Source organism: Theropithecus gelada, chromosome 20 (genome assembly GCF_003255815.1).
Source record: "Theropithecus gelada isolate Dixy chromosome 20, Tgel_1.0, whole genome shotgun sequence".
NCBI classification, from domain to species: Eukaryota; Metazoa; Chordata; class Mammalia; order Primates; family Cercopithecidae; genus Theropithecus; species Theropithecus gelada.
The window spans coordinates 25,231,944-25,254,297 of record NC_037688.1 but is presented as its reverse complement, the minus strand read 5'-3'; the positions used below and the strand labels follow the sequence as shown (position 1 = coordinate 25,254,297).

Genomic DNA, 22,354 nt, shown 5'->3' with positions numbered 1-22,354 from the left:
TTCCAGAATGAACAGGTGCAAGGACATGATATGACCGTCTCTAAGTCATCTGCGCCTGCTCAGGGTCAGGACCCTAGGGCCCCTATGGGTTGCCAGAACCTTTCTTGAGTTCTGTGTGGAGCCAGGTATCAGGCAGACCATGACTCCCTTTCTGGACAGCTGTGTGATGTAGAGCATGTATTTGCCCGCTTGTAAAATGAAACAGAAATCACTTACTCGTAGGTTGTAAGGATTCAGCAGCACAGTCCTAGTCAGAGTGGATGCTCAATAGATATTTGCCTGATTGGATGAGTGACAGCTCTTTTTTTTTTTTTTTTTGAGACAGAGTCTCACTCTGTCACCAGGCTGGAGTGCAGTGGCATGATCTCGGCTCACTGCAACCTCCACCTCCTGGGTTCAAGCGATTCTCCTGCCTCAGCCTCCCAAGTAGCTGGATTACAGGCGCCCGCCACCACGCCCAGCTAATTTTTGTCTTTTTAGTAGAGATGGGGTTTCACCATGTTGGCCAGGATGGTCTCGATCTCTTGAGCTCGTGATCCACCTACCTCAGTCTCCCAAAGTGCTAGGATTACAGACATGAGCCACCACGCCCAGCCACGACAGCTCTTTATTGGCACTGAATGAGTACTAGGCTTTGGGGTGTGGGGGAGGAAAAGCCAAGTCTCCTCCCACAACACCAGGGATGCACCATATCATAGATTTCCCTGTTTCTGAGTTATTAAGCACTTGCTTTCGTTAGACACATACTAGGCAGTAGAGACAAAAGGAGTTGAGACTTGGATAAAGGGAATTGGAGACTTGGGAGGGTCTGGCTGAGAGGGAGAGCAAGAGTGTAGAGGTCTGAGGATGCCCATGCTTCCCTCCATGTCCTCTTCAGCCTTGTCCCTCCGAAGGCTCTGTCTTCACTCACGCAAGACAGACCAGTTCCTCATGACTGAGTCAAGTCCATGTAGTCTCCGGTTTGGCTTTCCAGGCTTATATCCACCTCTGGCCAACTGTTTTCTTTCTTTTCTTTTTCTTTTTCTTTTCTTTTCATTCTTTCTTTTCCTTTCTTTTTCTTTCTTTCTTATTTATTTATTTATTTATTTATTTTGAGATGGAGTCTCGCTCTGTCGCCCAGGCTGGAGTGCAGTGGCCCGATCTCGGTTCACTGCAAGCTCCGCCTCCTGGGTTTACACCATTCTCCTGCCTCAGCCTCCCGTGTAGCTGGGACTACAGGCGCCTGCCACCTCGCCTGGCTAGTGTTTTTTTTTTTTTGTATTTTTTAGTAGAGACGGGGTTTCACCGTGTTAGCGAGGATGGTCTCGATCTCCTGACCTTGTGATCTGCCCGTCCGTCTTGGCCTCCCAAAGTGCTGGGATTACAGGCTTGAGTCACCACGCCCGGCCTCTTTCTTTTTTTTTTTGAGACAGGATCTCACTCTGTTGCCTAGGCTGGAGTGCAGTGGCTCCATCATGGCTCACTGTAACCTTGACCACCTAGGGTCAAGCAAACCACGCACCACCATGCCCAGTTGATTTTGTTTATTTTTGATAGAGACAAGGTCTCATTATGTTAGCCAGTTTGGTCTCAAAACTTCTGGGCTCAAGTCATCTTCCAGCCTTGGCCTTCCAAAGTGCTGGGATCACAGGTGTGAGCCACTGTGCCCGGCCAACTCCTGTTCTTTTTTTTTTTTTGAGACAGTTTTATTCTTGTTGCCCAGGCTGGAGTGCAATGGCACGATCTTGGCTCACTGCAACCTCCGCCTCCTGCGTTTGAGTGATTCTCCTGCCTCAGCCTCCTGAGTAGCTAGGATTACAGGCATGCGCCACCATGCCTGGCTAATTTTTTTGTTTGTTTGTTTTTTGTTTTTTGTATTTTTACTAGAGATGGGATTTCTCCATGTTGGTCAGGCTGGTCTCAAACTCTCGACCTCAGGTGATCTGCCATCTTGGCCTCCCAAAGTGCTGGGATTACAGGCGTGAGCCACCGCGCCTGGCCCAACTCCTGTTCTTTATGAGACATTCCTGCATGGCTCTGTGGGTACCTGTAGTCCTACTGCCTCAGAGGTTAATGACTGGGAGATGCTGGCCAGGAGTCTGAAGCAGTGATTAAATTGGAGGGATGTGTTGAAGGAGAACTAAAGCTGGCGTACCCTCTTCCCACCAGAAGGGCCCCTCGCTGTGGACAATGTCATCCTCCCTTCCACCACAAGGGGGTGCGCCAGGATCACTCCACTGTCAAGGAGCCTGGGGAGGGAGGTGTGGCTGGACCCCGGGAGTCAGCCAGGCTGCCTCTCCTCTGCTTTTCCATGAAGCAGCTGCCACCAGCACTGTCCCTTGGGCCCTACTTCTGCCTTGGGCCCTACTTCCCTCACTTAAGTCCCAGTTGGCCTTCTCAGATGAGGTAAGGCTTGTCACTTAGTGTCTCCTGTCTGTGTACCTCTACCCACCGTTACCTCCCTGTGCCCTATCTTCCTGGGTTGGGAAGGAGAAGGCCAGGGGACATTTCCTGATGCTCTCTGCCCTGGTGCCCAGTGCAGGCTGCTCCAGCCTTGCCCACCACACCGTCGTCATTTGCCCTCACGTGGGTCATGCCAGCAGCTCAGAGTTGGAGCTGCAGGTGCAGCACAGTGTGCTATGAACCTAAGGGTCTTGGGAGCTCCAAGTAGGAGCTTGAGGCAGCCCAGGGATCAGGGCTACACTTCTCAGGCTCCTAGACCCATGCACCTCCCTAGGTTGTCACCACTCTTGTCCTGCCACCCTGGCCCCTCCAGGAGAGGGAAAATTTGTCTTCAGGACAGAGGATGAACTTTTCTCTCTTAACCTCATTTGGCACTCCCTCTGAGGGGCATGTAGGATGTATGTGGCATGTATAGGTACATGTATGCAGGGTGACTCCGGGAGATGGCCGAACCAGGCACCCTGAACACCACGTAAGCACTGCAGGTCCACATGGTCAGGCTGGCAATGGGTTATCATTAGTTGATTGACAACTCTCTCTTACCCTGTACCGCAGTTTGGAGGCCTCTCCATTGGCCTCCCTGGCATCTGCCTCATCCAACACCTACTCCCTGGCTGATGTTTTAAAAAATCTATTCTGCCCTAGAATGTTGGTCTTCCTCCTTTTCTTTTTTTTTTTTTTTTTTTTTTGAGGCGGAGTCTCGCTCTGTCGCCCAGGCTGGAGTGCAGTGGCCAGATCTCAGCTCACTGCAAGCTCCGCCTCCTGGGTTTACGCCATTCTCCTGCCTCAGCCTCCCGAGTAGCTGGGACTACAAGCGCCCGCCACCTCGCCCGGCTAGTTTTTTGTATTTTTAGTAGAGACGGGGTTTCACCGTGTTAGCCAGGATGGTCTTGATCTCCTGACCTCGTGATCCGCCCGTCTCGGCCTCCCAAAGTGCTGGGATTACAGGCTTGAGCCACCGCGCCTGGCGGTCTTCCTCCTTTTCAAAGGCAGGAAAGTCAAGGCCCCGAAGGCTGCTTTAGTAGGCTAGGCTGCTGCTGTGTGGCCTGGGCACCTGCTCTGTGTGTCCAAACCTAGCAACTCCCCTGAAGGACCAAGGTGTATGCACAAGGGGCAGGGCTGGGGTTGCCCCTGTGTGAATGTGGGTGGTCCTGAGGACCGCTGAGCAGATTGATGGCAGGGGAAAGGAATATATGGAGGAGCATCCCTGACTGGTGCTAGACACTGCTTTCCTGGCCAGCTCTGGCCTGGCCCTGGGCATTTGCCCAGACCTTGCCCCCCTTTGGATGCTCAGGCAGTGGTTTGCAGGCCTTGACCTCAACAGAGGCTTTCGTGCTTGGCTGGTGGATGGGGCTTTCCCCTCTGAGGAGTCATCTGAAACTCAGCCTTTACCGCCTGTCCCTGTCCCTGTGCTGGTGGCCACTCAGAGGCTCCACAGCCCCAGGGTCTCCCCTGCAGTTGTCATCAGTTCTTCTGAGGCTGCTCCATGGGTATCCAGGCCAGGGGTCTCACCTGGAGCCCCTGAATGACCTCAGGGGCTGGGTTGCAGGGAGTCAATGTGGTCTGGGCCTGACTAGGCTAGAACAGTGTCATAGCTGGACAGGAACCTGGAGGTACCGTTATCCAGCTCTCTTCATCTGGGAAGCTAGGTCCAAGGTGAGGCCTAAGGGTGTAGTTATGGTCTCCTGACATCTGTCTTGGCAGTTCCTGTCCAATCACGCTACGTTCTTTGATTTTTTTTTCCCCTTTATCTATTCTTTCATTTGTTCACTCAAGAATGCCTGGACTATATCTCTATGAACGGACCCCCAACTCAGGAAGTGGTAGTCATGCAAAAAGGACCCTGCTTCTGGGGCCCTTGTCTTTCCCTCAGGCCTTGCCACATGGGATTTAGCTTGGAACTTGAAGGGTTGGCAGCTGATGAATACAGATGAGCTGCAATCCATGATGCAGCACACAGGGCCCTGAGGCTGCCAGGTCATGGGTTCAGCTCTGCCTGTTTTCCCCCCGCCCCCAACCCTTTACACTTCAGGCTAGATACCATATCACAAGGCCTGGGGGAGCACAGGGTCCTGGAATGTTACCCTTCAGTATCCGCGCAGGCTCCATGCCTCCCACCTGCCCCAGTGGCTTCAGTCATTTGGACCTGGCTTCCACTGTGTGGTCAAGCAGGTGACCATGTCCCTCCCAGGGGCCAGCCCAGGTTCACAGCACTGGCTCACTCTGGCATGTTACTGTTGCCCCCACAACTGTCCCACGAGGCCCTTGAGCAGGGCCGCTGAGGGAAGGGCTGAAAGGAAGGGTGGGTGGGGTCCTGGGGGTGCTGTACTGGACTAGCTTGTATAGTTACTGCTTCTGCCATCTTCTTGCCTGGACCAAGCCTCTTGGCTCTGCCAGGCGAAAGTGTGGGATGGATTAACTCTACCTCTGGCCTGGGCTACTCTGACCAGTTTCTTTTTTCTTCTCTTCTCTTTTTCTTTGCTTTTTTCCTCCCCTCCTTCCTGCCTCCCTCCCTCTTTCTTTTTTTTTAAATTTCTTTCTTGAAAGGGTCTCATTCTGTCACCTAGGCTGGAGGGCAGTGGCACGAATACTGTAGTCTTGACCTCCTGGGCTCAAGTGATCCTCTCGCCTTAGCCTTTTGAGTAGTTGGGACCACAAGCACGTGCTACCACACCTGGCTAATTTTTGTATTTTTTGTAGAGACAGACTCTCTCTGTGTTGCTCAGGCTGGTCTTGAGCTTATGGGCTCAAGTGATCCTCCCACCTCAGCCTCTCAAAGTGCTGGGATTACAGGCGTGAGCCACCATGCCCAGCCTCTGTCCAGTTTCCATGAGCCACAGGGAATGGGACTTTATGCTGACAGTGCGTGAGCTCACAGCCCCAGATGAGGTTTGATCCCACGAGCCCAAACACAGGGCCTAGGTCAAAGCAAAATTAGTATTTCCTACTTTTCTCCTTCGGGCTGGCTCTGGGCACCATGGAACTGGTAGGATGCTCCAGCCAGGATCCAGCCTGATTTGCTTATTCTCACTGAGAATAGCTGCCTCTAGGGAGCCCTAGAAATCCCCTCCACCTCTACCTGAGTGAGCCCCAACTTTCCTTCATCTCTTTCCTAAGATGGCTGTGCATGTGAAACAGGAGCCCAGCATCAAGAGCTGACAGGATTGCTTAGGTGGTGCAGGCCAGCAGACCCAGAAGCTAGACAAGGGCATGTTCCAGGTGTTTTTTTTTTTTTTTTGAAACAGAGTCTTCCTCTGTCTCCCAGGCTGGAGTGCAGTGGCATGATCTTGGCTCACTGCAGCCTCAACCTCTCAGACTCAAGCCATCCTCCCACCTTAGCCTCCCAGGTAGCTGAGACTACAGGCACACACCACCGCGCTGGGCTCATTTTGTTTTATTTTTTGTGGAGACTAGGTCTCACTATGTTGCCCAGGCTGGTCTCAAACTCCCTGGGGTCAAGTGATTCCCCCACCTTGGCCTTCCAAAATGCTGGGATTATAGGTGTGAGCCACCATACCCAGCCTCAGCCAGCTTTTGAGCACAGCACATTGCCATAACTGGCCTTCCTTGGGCTACCTGGCATCTGGCCAGGCCAGACCAGTTTATTTCTTACTTATGCCCAGGCAAACTCACATCTTTGGGAAAATGAAAAGAAGCTCTTCTTCACAGCTCCAGATCCACTCCAACCTGCAGGTTCTGTAACTGTGGTGGCAAACCTGGAGAAGAAAGAGCTCGCTTCGGTCAAAGTGCAGGGCATCAACAGAGGAAGGTGTGGCCCCCACCTCCCAGAGTGAGGCTAGGTTGTCTGATTCTCAGGCTGGGCTGTGGCCAGGGAACATAGGGAAGCTGCCCTGCAAGCCCTGTGTCTCCTGGGACATGTCAGTCCCATGGAGCCTTCGGGCCTGGGTGGGGACGGCCTGGTGAGGGGCTGTCCAGGTGGATCTCCACTCAGTCAGAGGAGAGCTTCTTGGAACTTGCCCTGGGTGCAGCAGTAACCAGTTGTGCCCCTCCCTTTGGCACATGGGACTGTCGCCTGCCTGGCACCCTCCTGACTGTCAAATGAGTTGACTTCCTCCTAGGATGTGAGAAATGCTTTCATCCTCCCAGCCACAGGGACAAGGTGTTCCTGAGAGTATGAGGGTAATTAAATATGTCTCTGCCACCACCTGCCACCTGTCTCAGAGCAGGGAGTGGGGTGATGAACCCAGGGCAGACATCCTTTTGCTTCCTGGACTTGGGAGGTGACTCTTCCATTTGATCCCTGTTGCTAGTGGTTGGTGCCGCTGGCGCCTAGTGTCAGCTGGACCATCTCTGCAGATCGGCCCCATTCCTCTACTGTGAGTGCCTCACCTCACTGAAAAACCTCTAACATGAAACAAAATGTGGGTCCAGGGACCGAGGAAGGAGAATTTACTGTCCTTTCCCTGCAGGAGCTCTGCCTCAGCCACCTGAAACCTAGTAACTTGCATGTGACCGTGCCAGCAAGAGACTCCAGGTTCTTCCCAAGACTGCTGGCCTGCCAGCCCAGAGGTTTCCCGTGAAGCAAGAGCTGCCCTTGGCTATACTACCTCCTGCCTGCTTCCAAGACCCTCAGGGCAACTCAGGGTGTGGTGGGTGGTGCAGCGTTCTGTCCTTGCCTCTCTCTATCCAGGTTGCTGGGGCTGCTCAGAGCTCTCTATGATCTTGCTGATAGATGAGATGTAGGTTTGGGGACAGGAGCCCTGGATCTTGAGCCAGCCCTGTTTCTCTTTCCACAGGAGATAGCAGAGTGTTAGCATGCTCATACTGTACAAGGTCCCCTGCAGGCTTTATGACAGGGAAGAGGACATGCTAGAGGCCTGGGAAAGGGTTGGGACAGACCATGGAGAGGAGGAACAGGTACATTCTGTACAGAACTTAGGAGGACAGCCTAAGCAACAGCCTGAAGTCAAGGCTACACACTGCTGGGCTCATGGTGTTAGCCAGGAGAAATGGACTGTGGTATGCTGTGCTCAGCTTTCTGTAAACCACTGCCTTTGGTCAGTGTCCATGCAGTGCCCTGGGAGGCTGGCACTGCAGAATCTGTTACCCGGTGACTAGCCAGGGGCCTGGTTCCAGAGAGATTCCACAAGTGTTTTAGGGCCAATTTGGGTAGACAGGATTTGAACCCAGGTCCTTGAGGCTCTGAAGCCCAGTTTCTTTCTCCCCTGTCCTACTCAGCTGCCTAAGGAATGATGTCATGAAGCCAGTGATCTGGCAAAATGGATCTGCAGAGGGGGCCGGGACTGTGGGATAGGTCAGCTGATAGGTGATGGGTGGGCCTGCACTGGCCAGGGAAAGGTGCCATGGACACCCCAGTTGAGGGTGGTAGTGCCAAGGCTCTGGATGGGGAATAGCAGGTGGCATGGAGGGGAGGGGGGAAAGCTGGCATTTGATAGGAAGTGTTGGAACTTGGGGTTACTCAGTCAATTGGTGTTACGTGAGGTTCGCAGAGAGCCTGCAAAGGGCCCTGGCAGAGGCCTGGGGGCTGAAGAGGACACTCATACTGTGCTGCAGGCCCCAGGTAAACCCAGGGTTAATGGTTTCCATGCTGTGGCTCCCACACTGAGAGTTCCAGATGTGGTGCTCTGACCCTGCAGATCTAGCCAGCCAGTGCACACATCTGCTTTGGAGCTGATATGAAAAAAAAGGTCTCCTCCCACCCCTGAGCCTAGGGAGTAGGTCAGGCTCAGCACATTCACCGAGGAGGGGCAGGGCAGCTCTCGCTTTGTTGGGCCACCAGCCTGGCCATCTGTCCACATCAGTCCATCTGTCTGAGTTTTCCTACTTTGAGCCAGTAGAAGTTGTAGCATTGGAGGTAGAGACCAGGTCCAGTCCCTTCGAAGCAGACTTCTCAGCAAGGCCAGGGGAGTGGTAGAACAGGCTGTAAGGCTCTGCCACCCTTGCAGAGAATGGCAATGTGGGCACACCAGAGTCTAGGGAGCATGTTCTCACATCTGGTTCCATTCAGTGGGCCTCAATTCCTGAAAACCCCTGAGCTCCCCAGGAGAGCCTCACTGAGTGACCTCTGGAAAAGCAGAAGTAAAGTCTGGGAACACACTGTCCTCTCACACTCTGCCGTGGCCAGCTGGCCAGCAAGACCCCTCCATGGGCCGGCCATGAGGCCACGGGGGAGCCTCGAGCGGGGCTGCCCCGCCTAGTGTGCTGGCCAGGGGCTGCCTCCATGCCTACTGGGCCCAGGGGCATATGGGACCAACCCCCTGGCATGGGCCAGGACCCTCCTTTCTGCCTCCCTGTGGCCCTTGGGGAGGAACTGCAGAGGCCTGGGGGCTGAAAAGGCTGTGTGCCATCTGACCCTGGGAGCCCTGGAGAGGCTGAAAGATCCCCTTCTGGGTTGGCAGGATCTGGGAAAAGTTTCAGGAAGTGGGCGGGGGCAGGGCTGCCCAGCTGCCACCTCTCAAGGCCTGTCTGATGCTGGCTGCCAAGCCCATACTTTGTCACACAGAGAGCAGAAAGCACTGGGCAGGCTGAGTGTCCTATGCCCTCTTACTAATCAAGGGCTAGGGTAATAGTCAGGGGTGCCAGCTGGGGCCCACTCTGTGGCCAGCCTGAGTCTGGTGCAGCCTGGCGACCCCTGAGAGGGGCAGCCATGCCAGGTGGGTCTTAGGCTGCAACCTTCTCAGGCCTCTTCAAAGACCGCAGCTGCCCCTGCTGGAACCAGGGCAATGGTCCTTGACACAGGCAACCTCAGGGTGGACAGGGCCGGCCTGTGGAGGCGGGAGGGCAGGGATTCTCACTTTCCAGGCTGGGGGTGTGTCTTCCCAACCCAGCCTCTCCATGGGCCTGAGAAAGCAGCACTATTTCCTGCACTTTAAGGACTTCTGTCTCCAGCAGCCTGTGGACTTCCCTGGAGCACTTGCTGGAGCAGAGATCACAGGAAGGTCACTCTGGCCAGCAAGTAGCACTGTTAGACCAGTCAAGGGCTGAGGTAATGCTAGGGCTGAGGGCACGGGGCCTCCCAGGCTGTGGTGGAGGGCAGAGCTCCAGCTCCAGGGCTACATGGACTGCTAGGTGAAGGTGACAGCAAGCCATTTGATTTGGAGGACTTCATTCTATTGATGGTGTGGAGAGTGGACTTGGGAGTAGGGAGCCAAGATATAGGGCAGAAGGCCTGAGTAGTGCCAGGAGAAGGAGTTGGAGGGAGAGTCATCTGAACATGGGGACAAGAATGTGGGACGCAGAGGAGGTGTGGGAACGTCCCGGGGTGCAGACTGAGGAGCAAGCCTAGGCCTGAGGGAAGGCTGGAGACACCGGGAGACTGAGTTGGTCTGCTGCTTCTGAGTTGGGGTTTAGGTCAGACAGCAGAGAGAACTTCCTGAGAGCAGCAGCATCTTCTTGAACATGAGAAATCGGCCTCCAAGGAAGTCTTTTACTGTGGGAGATCACAAGCTGGCCAGACATTCCTGGTGTTGGGCCATGGATGGGAGGATTTGGGGTAGACAGCTGGGCTTGTGGGTAGACCAGAGCAGTCCCCCGAGTCTGTGCTAGCCAGAACACTGCTTGCTCATGCCTCGGCCGGGCACGTCTGGGCCTCTCAGTGGCCATCACCGAGGCCATCAGGCTGCTAGACTGCTGAGCCCAGGGCCCAGAGCAGAACTAACCCCTGGCTTCCCAGAGCCCCTGCCGTCCTTGGCTGCCCTCAGGGGCTGGGCCAGGGCTGGGTGGCCAGGTCTCCCACGAAGCTCTCAACAAGTTCCAGGCCTCTCCTTCTGTGCTTAGATCCTGCTCCCAGTCACGTCCCCTCCCAGTCACATCCCCTCCTCCGCATCCCTCAGAGAGAGCAGGAAGCTGGGGAGGAGGGAGCATCCCAACCAGCCTTCTCCTAGCCCTGACCGGTACCGTCTTAGGGCTTGGGGCTGCCAGCCACTGGGTCTGGGAGCCAGGTTTCTCCAACAGGGTCGGAGCTGGTTTAGAAGCCCTGTGTGGTCTCCTCATGGGTGAGCTGAGGGTTCAGTAGGCCTCCTCCTCTAAGTCGCCTTCTTGGCTGACAGGCTGTCCCCCTTCCCTGGGTCACAGGGAGATGTGGGGTTTGGCCAGGGAAAGTGGTCTGGAACGGCCCTTTGACATCATCCCTGGGGGCTTTTAAAAAATAAGTTTCCTGGTAGGGAAGACTCCTCAGGCCTTGGGCAGGATTCTCAGTAGAGTCTCCCGGGTTTGCTCTGATCTGACAAACGCCAGCAGAAACCACCCGGCCGCCTGCGTTCCAGCAGTGCTTGGAGCCGTGGCTTCCCCAGATGCAGCGTCAGCAGAATGCAGCAGCCAAGGCACAGGGGTGTTTGCTTGGAGGCCCGTGCTGAGTCCAGGAGTGGGGGGCCTGCAGAAGAGAGCCTGCTGCTTGGCTTTGCCCCCTCATTCATGTGCACACATTCCTGGCTTCTCTAGGAATGGATGGTGCCACAAGGGATGCCAGAGGGACTTGTCCCTGAGTGATGACAGTCCAGTGACAGTGCTGACGGTCCGTGCCTGTCAGGTGAGCAGTGAGTGTCCAGGCTGCCTCCGAGGAGGGGAAGAAGGCATGCCCTGTCTTCTCCCACCCCTCTGCCACCACCTGCCAGGTCATCTGGGACTGAAATCCGTCTGGACAGCTGAGTCCATATCTGAAAAGCCTGTCCTGGGTCAAGGACTGGGGAAGAGAGCAGTAAAGGAGGTGCAGAGTGGGGAGGAGAGGAGGAGACCAGATCTGGGGACAGACAGAATCCCTCAGGCCTGCTGCACCTCCCAGCCCCTCTACGCCCCAGTTTTGGGACTCTGGACAGGTTTCATGTTCTGTCTGATTTCTGTTCCTGAGGCTGAAATGGGCATGGCTGAGAGGTCCGGCACACAGGTTGCTCCTGACATGGGGCTGAGTACACTGTACAGCCCATGTGTTTCCAGTTAGAGTGGATCTGGGTTGCCCGCTTCATGTTGGGATGAGGGGACTACCCCTGACCAGTGCCAGGTGTTGGATAGAGAGTCATGGAGGCCTGGGGAGGGGAAAGGTGCTTGGCAGTGGGGAAGTTGCTGAGCTAGGGAGAGAAGCCATGTGGAGCAAAGTGGGAGGCTGGAGCAGAGGAAGTTTCACGCTGCTTGAGAGCTCATGAGGATCCTGAGTGGGAGGTGACAGCTCACTTGGGGAAGCCTCCCAGCAGCCTGTGCCAGGGCCTGGAAGAGCAGTGTGTACACAGATGCCCGGGTGAGGCCCAGCCCCTGGTGCTTTGGAGGGGAGGGATCAGGAGGCCAGACTGGGGTCCAGACTCCCAGTCTCGGGGAATAGTAGAGTCACTGGCAGGAGTGCCACCACCCAAAGGACTGAGTTTTTCCCTGGAGCTCACCCTGTACATCTGGCCTGGCCTCTAGGCCCAGGCTATAGCTGAAAAGGAAGAAGTCTCCTGGCCTGAGAAGGGCTCCTGGCTGGCTGCAGTGGCTGTGTGAATAAGCAGACAGGTTTGGTCTGGCAGCTGCCTCACCAGTGCCTGGGTCTGACCCAGAGAACTGTATTCCAGTCCTGGCTCCCAGCTGCCATCCACTTTGCAGCTTCCCCTAGTGGAGATTTCAGCACTTGCTGGGCCTGGGCCAGAACCCCAAGTATATAAAATCAGAGCATGAACATGACTTTGATAAATTAAGAAGGCTTCATTTTAATACCACAGTAAAAGGAACCAGTTAATATTCTCACCATTTCACATCCACAAAAACCACATCAGGGGCATTAACAATCTTTCAGTTTTGTACAAATAAACCATGTTTCTTTTAAAAAGACTTGCACACATGGCTCATGCCTGTAATCCTAGCACTTTGGGAGGCTGAGGTGGGCGGATCACGAGGTCAGGAGTTCGAGACCAGCCTGGCCAACATAGTGAAACCCTGTCTCTACTAAAAATAATAAAAAAAATTAGCCAGACATGGTGGCATGCGCCTGTAGTCCCAGCTACTCAGGAGGCTGAGGCAGGAGAATCGTTCAAACCCAAGAGGCAGAGGTTGTAGTGAGCCGAGATTTTGTCACTGCACTCCAGCCTGGGCAACAGAGCGAGATTCTGTCTCAAAAAAAACAAAAACAAAAAACAAAACCAAAAAAAGAGGCTTGCACACTTGCCCAAGCTCAAGGATATTAAAATCTAGCACGTGAAACCCACTTCTAGAGGTAGAAATACAGGCAATATATTATTTCAGCAGTGACCATCAATTACAGTTAAGAACAGTTAACAACCAAATGGGGAATGAAATACTACAACCACCCAAGTTTACTGAGCAAAGCACCTTTTCTCACCCATGCCTTACTCTAGGAGTAGCTGGGACTTGGTTAGATGTGGTAAGGATGTGGGAGAAGAGATCCCAGGGCAAGGGCTCATTGCAGACAGCCTGGAGTAAGGATGTAGGAGAGTGCACATCTCCCAGGCAAAAAGGCATTGGGGTCCACAGAGCAGAACAGGGGCTAGTGGCTTCTGCCTGCCCTGCCTGGCTCTCTTATGCCCTTTTGGGTGGCCATGGGAGGAAAGTAGTAGTCAATTGCAGAGTGACGGTGAAGGTAGCAGGTGGTGTCTCCTGCAGGCCTCTGGAGGTTGAAGTTCACTCCATGAGTACCCAGGAGCCACAGAGATCATGAGTGCAGCCTGCCACCAGGCCCCTGGAGATACAGGTGGAAGGCGTCCATTCCAGAGACCTGTGCATACCCCTACCTTCAACATGCTGTCTTCCATCTCTCTTTTAGCATGCCTGACTCCAGGTTGGGGCTGTCTTCTCCTGATGGAGTACAGCAGGAGGGGCATCACCGGGGTCCCCTAAGCCTGTAGAGGGTTATATGCCTCACTTCTCTCCCTCTCTAAACAACCCAGGATAGCATGGTCTCCTGAGCCTCAAAGACACCTGGGGAGGCCGTGGCCAGGACAGCGTGTGGAGGTGGTCCCAAGTGCAGCTCTGCCTTTGATCCCCTGGGCAGCCTCCCCAGGGGACGGAGAGGCATGTAGTCTTCCAAGCCAGCCTCCGCCAACATGTGCCTGGGTCTCTTCTCAGCCACTGCCCTTGGTACTGTCCCAAGGGAGCTTCTGTGTCCTGTATCGGGTGGGATAAGTACTGCTGAGAAGAATAACACAAGTGAAGGGACAGTGATGGGCTGGTGGAGAAGCCTCTGAAGAGGGGGTGTGTGAGGAAAGATCTGAAGGAAGGGAGGGAGACAGCTCCATTTTCAGGCCAGGGGACAGGGAAGGGCCCTGAGGTGGGGACATGGCTGTGGATAGTGAGCATGGGGGAACCGCAGGACCTAAGTCAGAGAGGTAGAGCGGGGATGGTGGGACCACCACATGAAGGCTCTGGAAGGGACTCCCTTTCTGAGTGAAGTAGGAGTAGGGGAGAGTTTAAGGCCAATGAATGGCATGGTCTGCCTTGTGTTTTAAAAAGATCACTCTAGCTAGCACATGCCTATAGTCCCAGCTACTTGGGAGGCTGAGGCCAGAGGACCGCTTGAGCCTAGGAGTTCAAGTTCAGCCTGGGAACATAGGAAGATGCCATCTCTAAACAAAAACAAAAACAAAACAAAACACTGTGGGAGAGTGTTGTTAGGTTCTCATCAGGATCCCACTGCCTCTTCCCTGGCCTGCTTCCCCCGGGCCCTTCTGCTCTGCCTCTCCTTCCTTTTCCCTCAGGCCACCTCTGAATGCTCAGGAGAGCCCTCAGGATTGGTCTACCTGCCTCCGGCCACTCTGAAGGGATGCTTAGTCTTTCCTGTCAGCCTCACCTCCCCTGCATGCCACTCATTTGCCCTGAAGGCCACTTGTCACTCACACCCTCCTCCTGGCTGTTTCCTTTATACTTTCTTGCCCCTGCCCTTTGCTGTGGCCCAGCCTTTTGTGGCCTTCTCATCTTCTCAGTCTGATCTTTGGTGGCCTCTCCACTCCACTCCACAGCTTTAGGCATCTTCTGTATTTCATGTGCCTTGTGTCTGCCTCGGGGTATGTTGGCTTGCCCCTCTGACCCTGAGGCCCTGGAGTGCAGGACTCAGGACTTAGCTGCTCTAGGTTAGGGCCAGCCTACAGCTTAGCATACAGAAAGGCCTCAAAGACTGGGTTGTGGATTGGAGTTTCCCAGGCTTTCTGATCATGTTGGGGAGGAACTATTCCTCTTATGCTCGAACTTTGGGGCCCCATGTCCTGGATTGTGTCCCAAAGATCTGGTGCATCTCCAGGGCCTTAGCTGATTGCCCTGTGGTAGGCCCTGAGCCAACAGGGAGATGGAGGTCAGGGTAGTAGTGGGACACAACTGCAGGGGAGAACTGGGGCTGATCGGGGTGGGAATGGGGACTTGGGACCCTTGGGGAGGCCCAGCAAGGCTAGCCCTCACCCCCTACCCTTGGGTTTCAGACTTGAAACTGCATCTGCAGAGCACTGATTATGGTAACTTCCTGGCCAACGAGGCATCACCTCTGACGGTGTCAGTCATCGATGACCGGCTCAAGGAGAAGATGGTGGTGGAGTTCCGCCACATGAGGAACCACGCCTATGAGCCACTCGCCAGCTTCCTAGACTTCATTACGTGAGTGTGCCTTGTGGCGCCTTCTCCTCTTACCTGGGCAGGATAGTTACACCTGCAGGAGCTGGCCCCAGTGTGGCTTAGGCCAGCTGCCTTCGTGCCTACGTCAGCTGTCAGAGCTAAGGACAGCTCTGTCAGGCCAGCTGTCACGGGGCCCTGCTTTCAGAGTCCTCCCTGATTGTGTGCGTGATCATTCAACAACGCTGGACCTCCAGGCCACCACCTATAAAGTGGGGTCACCAGCATGTTCACTACTGGCTGAAGATATGGTGGGCAGGCAAGAGTGTCCCACGCAGTAGTGCTGGATGAAGCCTCTTCCCCCAATCACATAGACTAGGGTAGGGAAACCTGGGAAGGTGGGAGCCCTTTTTCTTACCCTACAGCACCCAAACAAAACACTCACCAGGCCCCACTCCCCATGCCAGGGGTCAGGTGTCAGGCGATGGACAGAGCTCTGAAAGGCCAAGGTCTTAGGCCCATTCTCTGTCTGCTCTGACCATGGCCCTGGGTCTCAGGGAGATTGGGTTGGAGTACAGTTGGGGAGCGGGCTGAACGTCTAGCTGCCTTTCTCAGTTCTGACACAAGCCCTCAGGAACTCAGGTAGGCAGGCCCCCATTCATATGACCCTTGGCTGCCCCAGCATCTTCATTGTCTGACGCTTGGGCACAGCTCTGCCTTCATCAAGCTCCTGGAGAAACTGAGTGGAGGAAAGGACCTTGGGATCTGCAGGCTTGGGGAGGGCACCTGGACTGGGCAGTCTCTGCTGGCCATGTATGTCTGTGGGCATAGGAAAGTAGAGAGGGTCCCTTTGCAGGGATGTCCCAAGAGCCATGAGCCAGGTCCTGGTGGACAAAGAAATAGCCCCAGTCTAGGTGGCTGCCCCACAGGGGTGGTGAGCAGAGGCATGCTCGGCAGCTAGCGTCTAGGAGAGTACCCTGCATTGGCAGAATGTGAGTGTGCAGTATGTGAAGCATTTCCCTGAGCTCTCTGAGTATTGTCTAGCTTTTACCATTCCCTGATTATGGTGCCTCCACTGTCCTCCTTGGGACCTGGCACACGTGCCCCACTTGTCCCTGCAGAGACAGAGTTAGATGCCTGCTGCCTGGCCTGATTCTTATCCCCTGCAGTTAGGAGCCACTTGCCCAGGATCCACTTGCTCAAGGAAGTGCTGCAGCCAAAGGGCTCCATTCTGAGGCAGGAGTCACAGGCTGGGACACCTGAAGGGCCAGGGAACATGCCCAAGCTAGGAAGCAGGCCCTCTCCTGGCCACAGACCTCCTTCCCTGAGAGCCTCCTTGCTGCCCTGGCCACCATCAAAGTATGCCAACATGGACCTACTGGGGAAGGAGGCTGGTAATGGGGTATCTCTTGTGGTGCCACATTAGGGGTCACATTGCAGCTCCCCATCTGTTGATCATTCCCTGGCCTGGGTCTCTGTGTTCCTTGCTGCAAAGCCAGAGCTGAGGACATACCAGGAAGCAGTACATTTATTGCCAGAGCCCAGCCTGAGACTTGTTTGCACAAGGCTGCTTTAGCTTCCTGGTGAATGTTCTGGCCTTGCCAGCTAGGCTGGCCGGAGGAGGCCTGACCCCATGTCCATGGTCAGAGGGTAGATATCACCCATCCCACTGCCCACCGGCCCACCTGCCTGTGCAACTAGCCTTTGGCCTGTCTTGGTCTTAGCCTGCCAGGCCATGAAACTGGAGAGGGGTCTGAGCGTGACTGAGGCTGCACAACTGCCAGCTCTTTGCTAGAGGTTGGCTGCAAGCACCAAGGGTGCTTAAAGCAGCCAAGTTCTGTCCTGTGGCAGGCTCTCCGAATCTGCCGCTTCCCATCCCTTCCATTCATGGGTGATTGTGGCTTACAGTCCTACCAGCCACTCACTCCTGCCCTCACTCAGGAGCTCAGCAGTCACGTGTCAGCCCATCAGGTCCTGTGTCTGCTTGGTCCATGACCTAGTCATCTCCAATGACCTGCACCTTTCCTCCTCTGCTCTGCACTTCAGCCACCCCCACTGATGGCTGCCCAGGCCCATGTCACCACCTGGAACTGCTCCACCCCTGAAATTGCTGAATCAGGCACCCTCTCTACCCACAGCCTTCTGGCCCTCCAGCCCACTCTCAGTCCCTTGTGGGACACGGGTTCCGGACTCAGCGGGACACTAGGCCTTGCTTCCTCCCCTGCTACCCCTTCTGTCTTCATTTCCCGCCCTCCCCAGCTGAGGTTCCCTGGTCCATCATTCGAGCACTTTTCTGCCAACATCCGCAGCTCTCTTGGCCGCCCAACTCATGGTCCCACCCGGCTGGCAGCCCCCCAGCCCTGGAGGAATCCCAGCAGCCTCCAGTCTGGAGCCGCCCTCCCCCTACCTCCACTGCGGGGAGGAAAGCTGGGGAAGCCAGCCTTGGGGGAGGGGGGTCATCCTTGCTGCCAGGCATGCATACTTACCCTGTTAGCCAGCCTCAGCTTGTTTCTGCCTGGCAGACTCTGGCTTTACCTACTCAGCACCCTGCAGACCCCACCAGCACTGCACCTTCCCATCTTATACTATTGCTCTCCTGCCCCCAGCCTCCTCTTGGGCAGATGGCCCACCTTCTTCACAAAGACAGTAGAAACCCGTATACCTCCCAGTGCTGCTTCTGTCCCCCACCCCCTGAAGCCCATTCCAATGGCAGAAGCGCCTTTCCTTTTCTCTTGGATCCTTCCACCAATGTTCTGAGTGCCCTCACCTTACTCCCTGGATGCTGAGTGGCCACTCATCTGCATTCCTGTCCGTGCAGGCACCTTCCTTTCCAAATTCTTCTCTTCAGTATCTAAGCAAGCTCAAATAGTTAAAAACCATCTCAGGGGACCTAAACTTTTACATTCACTGTCTGTTCTCTCATTTTCCCTCATCCCTTGAGCTTTCAACAGTCCCATCACTCCACCACAAGGCCCTGGCTAAAGCCACCCCTGACCCACACCTTCACTCCAGGTGTGACCACTCTGCAGTGTCCAGCCCCCAGTCACCTAGCTATTTCTTTGCTCCCATGATGCCTCTCTGACTTAAATCCTACCTCTCTGGCCACTCTCCTTTCTCCACTCTGTCCCAGCAGGTCATCCCCAGTGTGTGTGTGGAGTGCTGCAGGAAGGGGTGAAGTCTTCCATAGAGGCCTGAGCTCCCCCAGGCTGGGGCTCACGATTGGCTTCCCTGAGGAGGTGGCTAGTGTGGCTGAGGGGAAAAGCATTTAAAGGAAGCATTGGAATAGGGGGTTTTTAGGTTGAGGGAACTATACATGTCCTGAGTAGCGAGCATGGTGCACCTGGCTCTGTGCCCCACACAACAGCCTCCAGGTGTGGTGCCCACTCTGGGAAGGAGGAAGCTACTCTAGAAAACCCAGAGGAATGTAGCCAGAGAGGAGAGTACAGTCCTCCAGGTAGTAGAAGCATCAGTGAGAGGCCCCGTCCTGGGTGTGAAGACCTGAGATAACAGTGCCCTGACTGCCCACAAAGTTGGCCCAGCTGGGGACAGAGGTCGGGACCATCACAGAGTTCACCTTAGCTCCATCCCTCAGGGCCTCGTAGTTGCTTCTGGAGCTGCCCCAGGCTGGCTGGAGCAGGCTTCTTTTTTTTTTTTTTTTTTTTTTTGAGACGGAGTCTCGCTCTGTCACCTGGGCTGGAGTGCAGTGGCCGGATCTCAGCTCACTGCAAGCTCCGCCTCCCGGGTTCACGCCATTCTCCTGCCTCAGCCTCCCGAGTAGCTGGGACTACAGGCGCCCGCCACCTCGCCCGGCTAGTTTTTTTTGTATTTTTTAGTAGAGACGGGGTTTCACCATGTTAGCCAGGATGGTCTCGATCTCTTGACCTCGCGATCCGCCCGTCTCGGCCTCCCAAAGTGCTGGGATTACAGGCTTGAGCCACCGCGCCCGGCCTGGAGCAGGCTTCTGCCAGGAGGTGATGAAAGCGGGAGCTGGCTGAGGCTGCCTCTGTCCTTCCGTGTGAGACAGTGTCCACTGCTTTTGTAGGTCCTGGCCAGCCTTCAGCTGCACATATAACCAGTACCTGGTCTGGGTCAGGCCTGGGGCTGGGAGGGAGATGCCTGGATGCAGTGGGGTGGTACCAGTGATAGTATAGACAGTGCCTGGAGAGGACTGTGAGCAGCTTTAGCAAATGGAACTGGGGTTCACAGGTGGCTTCACAGCGTTGGGAGGACTCCAGGATCAGGTGGGGATAGGCCACTGGAGAGAGTAGGTGGCTGGAAAAGAGGCAGCTGTCTGGCATGGGGCCGACAGCCTGATTGAGATAGGGCCCCTAAAGTAGACTGTCGTCATGTGCTCTTGAGAGGATCTAGCTCAGTTTCATGCCACTAACATGTTGTTATGTCACTGTGCCCAAGCCCAGTCATTACCTTGCTGTGAGACTTGGGATAGTGTCTGTCAGGATTTTTTGACCTTGGAGGGGACTTTGATCTGGGCCATTCCATGATGTTTTCCCTTGAGAGAGTCGGTCCTGGAAGAGAAGCTGAGAGACTTGTGGGAGGAGTGAGTGTGGCCTCTGGGGAGTCCCAGGTGGGCTTTAAAGGCCTTTGTCTTTGAATGAGTGAGCCTCCCTGGAGGGGGCCTAGCCCAGGTGCCCATTGACAGAGCCTGGGCATGGGTAACCTGAACCACCTGGGGGATCTGAGAGCCCATATTTCTCTTGTGTCAGGGGCCTCAGTGCCACCAGCCTGGAGTGGGAAACTGGAAAGAGGCTTTGTCCCAGGACAGTGGCCTCAAATGCCTAATGAGCCTGTCAGCACATCTGTGATTTTCTCCAGGACCTGTCACCCCAACCTTGGGGCCCTGCTTGGTCACAGAGGGGCATCAGGTTCCTCTGGCCCCCACTCCCCTGGCCAGTTCCTGTCTTTGCTATCTACAGTCACTGTTTCTGGGTCCGTGGCAGGACTCTGCAGTTGGGGGCTGTAGGCCTGCTGTGGTTTCAGGGTCCTGGGCTAGACCTGGCACCTGCGTTGAAGAAGTGCCAGCACTGCCACTCTTTTCCTGGGCCTGGGGTCAAGCATGCAGGAGCTCCGTGAGGCCCAGAAGGCTCAGACCAGGTGGAAGGACCCAACTGTGCCTCGGGGAGAGGCAGGACTTTTATGAGCAGGTTAGAGCTCATTATCTCTGTTGGAGCCACACCTCACTCATATTCTCTTTTTTTTTTTTGAGATGGAGTTTCACTCTGTCACACAGGCTGGAGTGTAGTGGCACATTCTCGGCTCACTGCAAGTTCCGCTTCCCAGGTTCAAGTGAGTCTCCTGCCTCAGCCTCCAGAGCAGCTGGGATTACAGGCGCGTGCCACCACACCTGGCTAATTTTTGTATTTTTAGTAGAGACGGGGTTTCGCCTTGTTGGCCAGGGTGGTCTCAAACTCCTGACCTCAAGTGATCCACCTGCCTCGGCCTCCCAAAGTGCTGGGATAACAGACGTGAGCCACCGCATCCGCCCTCATCTTCTATTTATTTTATTTTTTGAGGTAGGATCTTGCTTGTTGCCCAGGCTGGAGTGCAGTGGCATGATCATAGCTCACTGCAGCCTTGATCTCCTGGGCTCAAGTGATCCTCCTGCCTCAGCCTTCCAAGTATCTGGGATTACAAGTGCATGCCACCACAAGTGGCTAATTTTTTTGATTTTTTAATAAAAATGAGGTCTTGCTATGTTGCCCAGGCTGTCCTCAAACTCCTGAGCTAAGAGATCCTCCCACCTCTGCCTCTCAAAGTGCTGGGATTACTGGTGTGAGCCACCATGGCTGGCCCTCACTTATCTTGATATGGAAGAGAAACTAAGTCTTGAGAGGTGGTATGCTGAGGGCATGGACAGGGCTCAGAAACAGTGATATTTGTGTTCACTTTCCACCCTGCACAGGGCTCTTTAGGACCCAGATGTGACTGAGTACAGATACTGTCACTAGCAGCTCACCCGAGCCCCTGCTGGGGACTGCAGTGGACAGGCTGGCAGGGGTACCCAGGCATCATGGCTGCCTCACCAGCACCAGACCAGCCCCCCAGGGTTGAGAAGCCATATTGTTCCAGCAGGTGGCACCAAAGGGCACAGCAGAGGGGCAGGGTTGGTTGGCTAGGGACTCTGAAGGCTTCTTGGAGGAAGTGGCTTCCTCAACTCCAAACTAAGAGGTCTGTGGACCCAAACTGAGTTTTGAAGGCACAGGGCAAGGGAGGGCCTCTGGGCAGAGGAATACAGATGGCCCCACCCCCACCCCACAAGGGCCTCTTTGGCCTGGCGGGCAGCCGGCCCTCCACTCCCCAGCTGTCTTCCCCTGGAGGGAGACACTGACCAGCTGGAACCTTATTCCCTCCTATTGAGGCCAAATGAGGGGAGGAATGGTGGAGTGGCTTTCTGGGAGCAGGGAGGCAGCTGCTTAGGCCAGGCAAGGAGGAAGAGGATTTCCCTGTCTGCCGAAGGCCTCAGCCTTGGGAGAAAGGCAGACTGCTGGGCCAGCCTCATCTCTGCCAGGCCTGTCCTGCCTCTCATCTCCTGAAAAAGAGGATTCTGCCCCTCACTGGGCAAGAGAGAAAAACAGGGCTGCAGCAGCAACAAGCTTATAGCCAGCCCGGGAAGGAAAGTGCTGGGCCTGGCACAGGATCACCCATGATTGGCCTGGCTTGGGTTTGAAGGGGGCCTTGAAGGGGCTGGGGTGGTGTGATTGTGAGTGGCCTTTACTAGGCTCAGCATTTCCCCCACATAAACAGATGCCCTGAGCGGGGGACACAAGGAGTGGGAGGTTGAAAAAGAGGAAACTGGCTGGTGGGGATCCCTCTGAGAAAATGAGACTAGGTGGGGTGTGTAGAGCCAGGCAGGGGGCCCTGGCCATGGGTGGAGATGTGTGGACACTGGCCATGGGGACAGGGAGCTCCTCTGCTTTGTGGTGTGATAGGGCCTGGTGCTGGCCTTCTCTGGGCCTTATCTGCTCTGACAGTGGGGCTGGTAATGCTAGTGGTTGTGGGATCACTTGGATAAGATGGGCCTTGGGTGTGTTTTTCTCCTTCTTCCTGTCCAAAAGGGAGTGAGATCATAAAAAAGCATCCTTCAGCTTGGGGGCAGGGGATTGGTGGCTGTCTCAGGGAGCACCAAGGCTACACTGGGGCTGGATGGGGTGCAGTTAGAGTATTGTGGGGTGGCGCATATGCAGCATGGGTTCTGGGGTATGTGAGATGTTGGAGGCCTCATAGGCAGGAGGCGTATGTGCTGTCCAGGGTAGAAAAGATGCAGACTGGGGCTGCAGACCATGACCCAAAGCTCTGGTGAGCTCTGAGGTCTCTTACTCTGTCAGCACTGTGGGGTTGGGGGCAGGAGGCTGCCCATTTGGGCCTCTTGGCTTGCAGCTGCAAGTGGGCCTTGCTT

At 55.1% G+C, this 22,354-nt stretch overlaps 1 protein-coding gene across 3 annotated transcripts in view; it reads left to right on the top strand.

Moving 5' to 3' along the window:
* ATP6V0D1 (ATPase H+ transporting V0 subunit d1) overlaps positions 1-22,354 on the top strand; it is a 44,588-nt gene that overhangs the window by 13,787 nt on the left and 8,447 nt on the right. The window contains exons 1-3 of one of the 3 annotated variants that reach the window (XM_025369618.1): positions 9,281-9,409; positions 10,864-10,951; positions 14,814-14,985. In XM_025369618.1, coding sequence (XP_025225403.1) covers positions 14,915-14,985 — 71 coding nt within the window. In that variant the 5' untranslated portion in view covers positions 9,281-9,409; positions 10,864-10,951; positions 14,814-14,914. Of the gene's footprint in view, positions 1-9,280; positions 9,410-10,863; positions 10,952-14,813; positions 14,986-16,176; positions 16,300-22,354 lie in introns of those variants that run through there. The other 2 variants (XM_025369616.1, XM_025369617.1) reach the window with 2 other exon arrangements.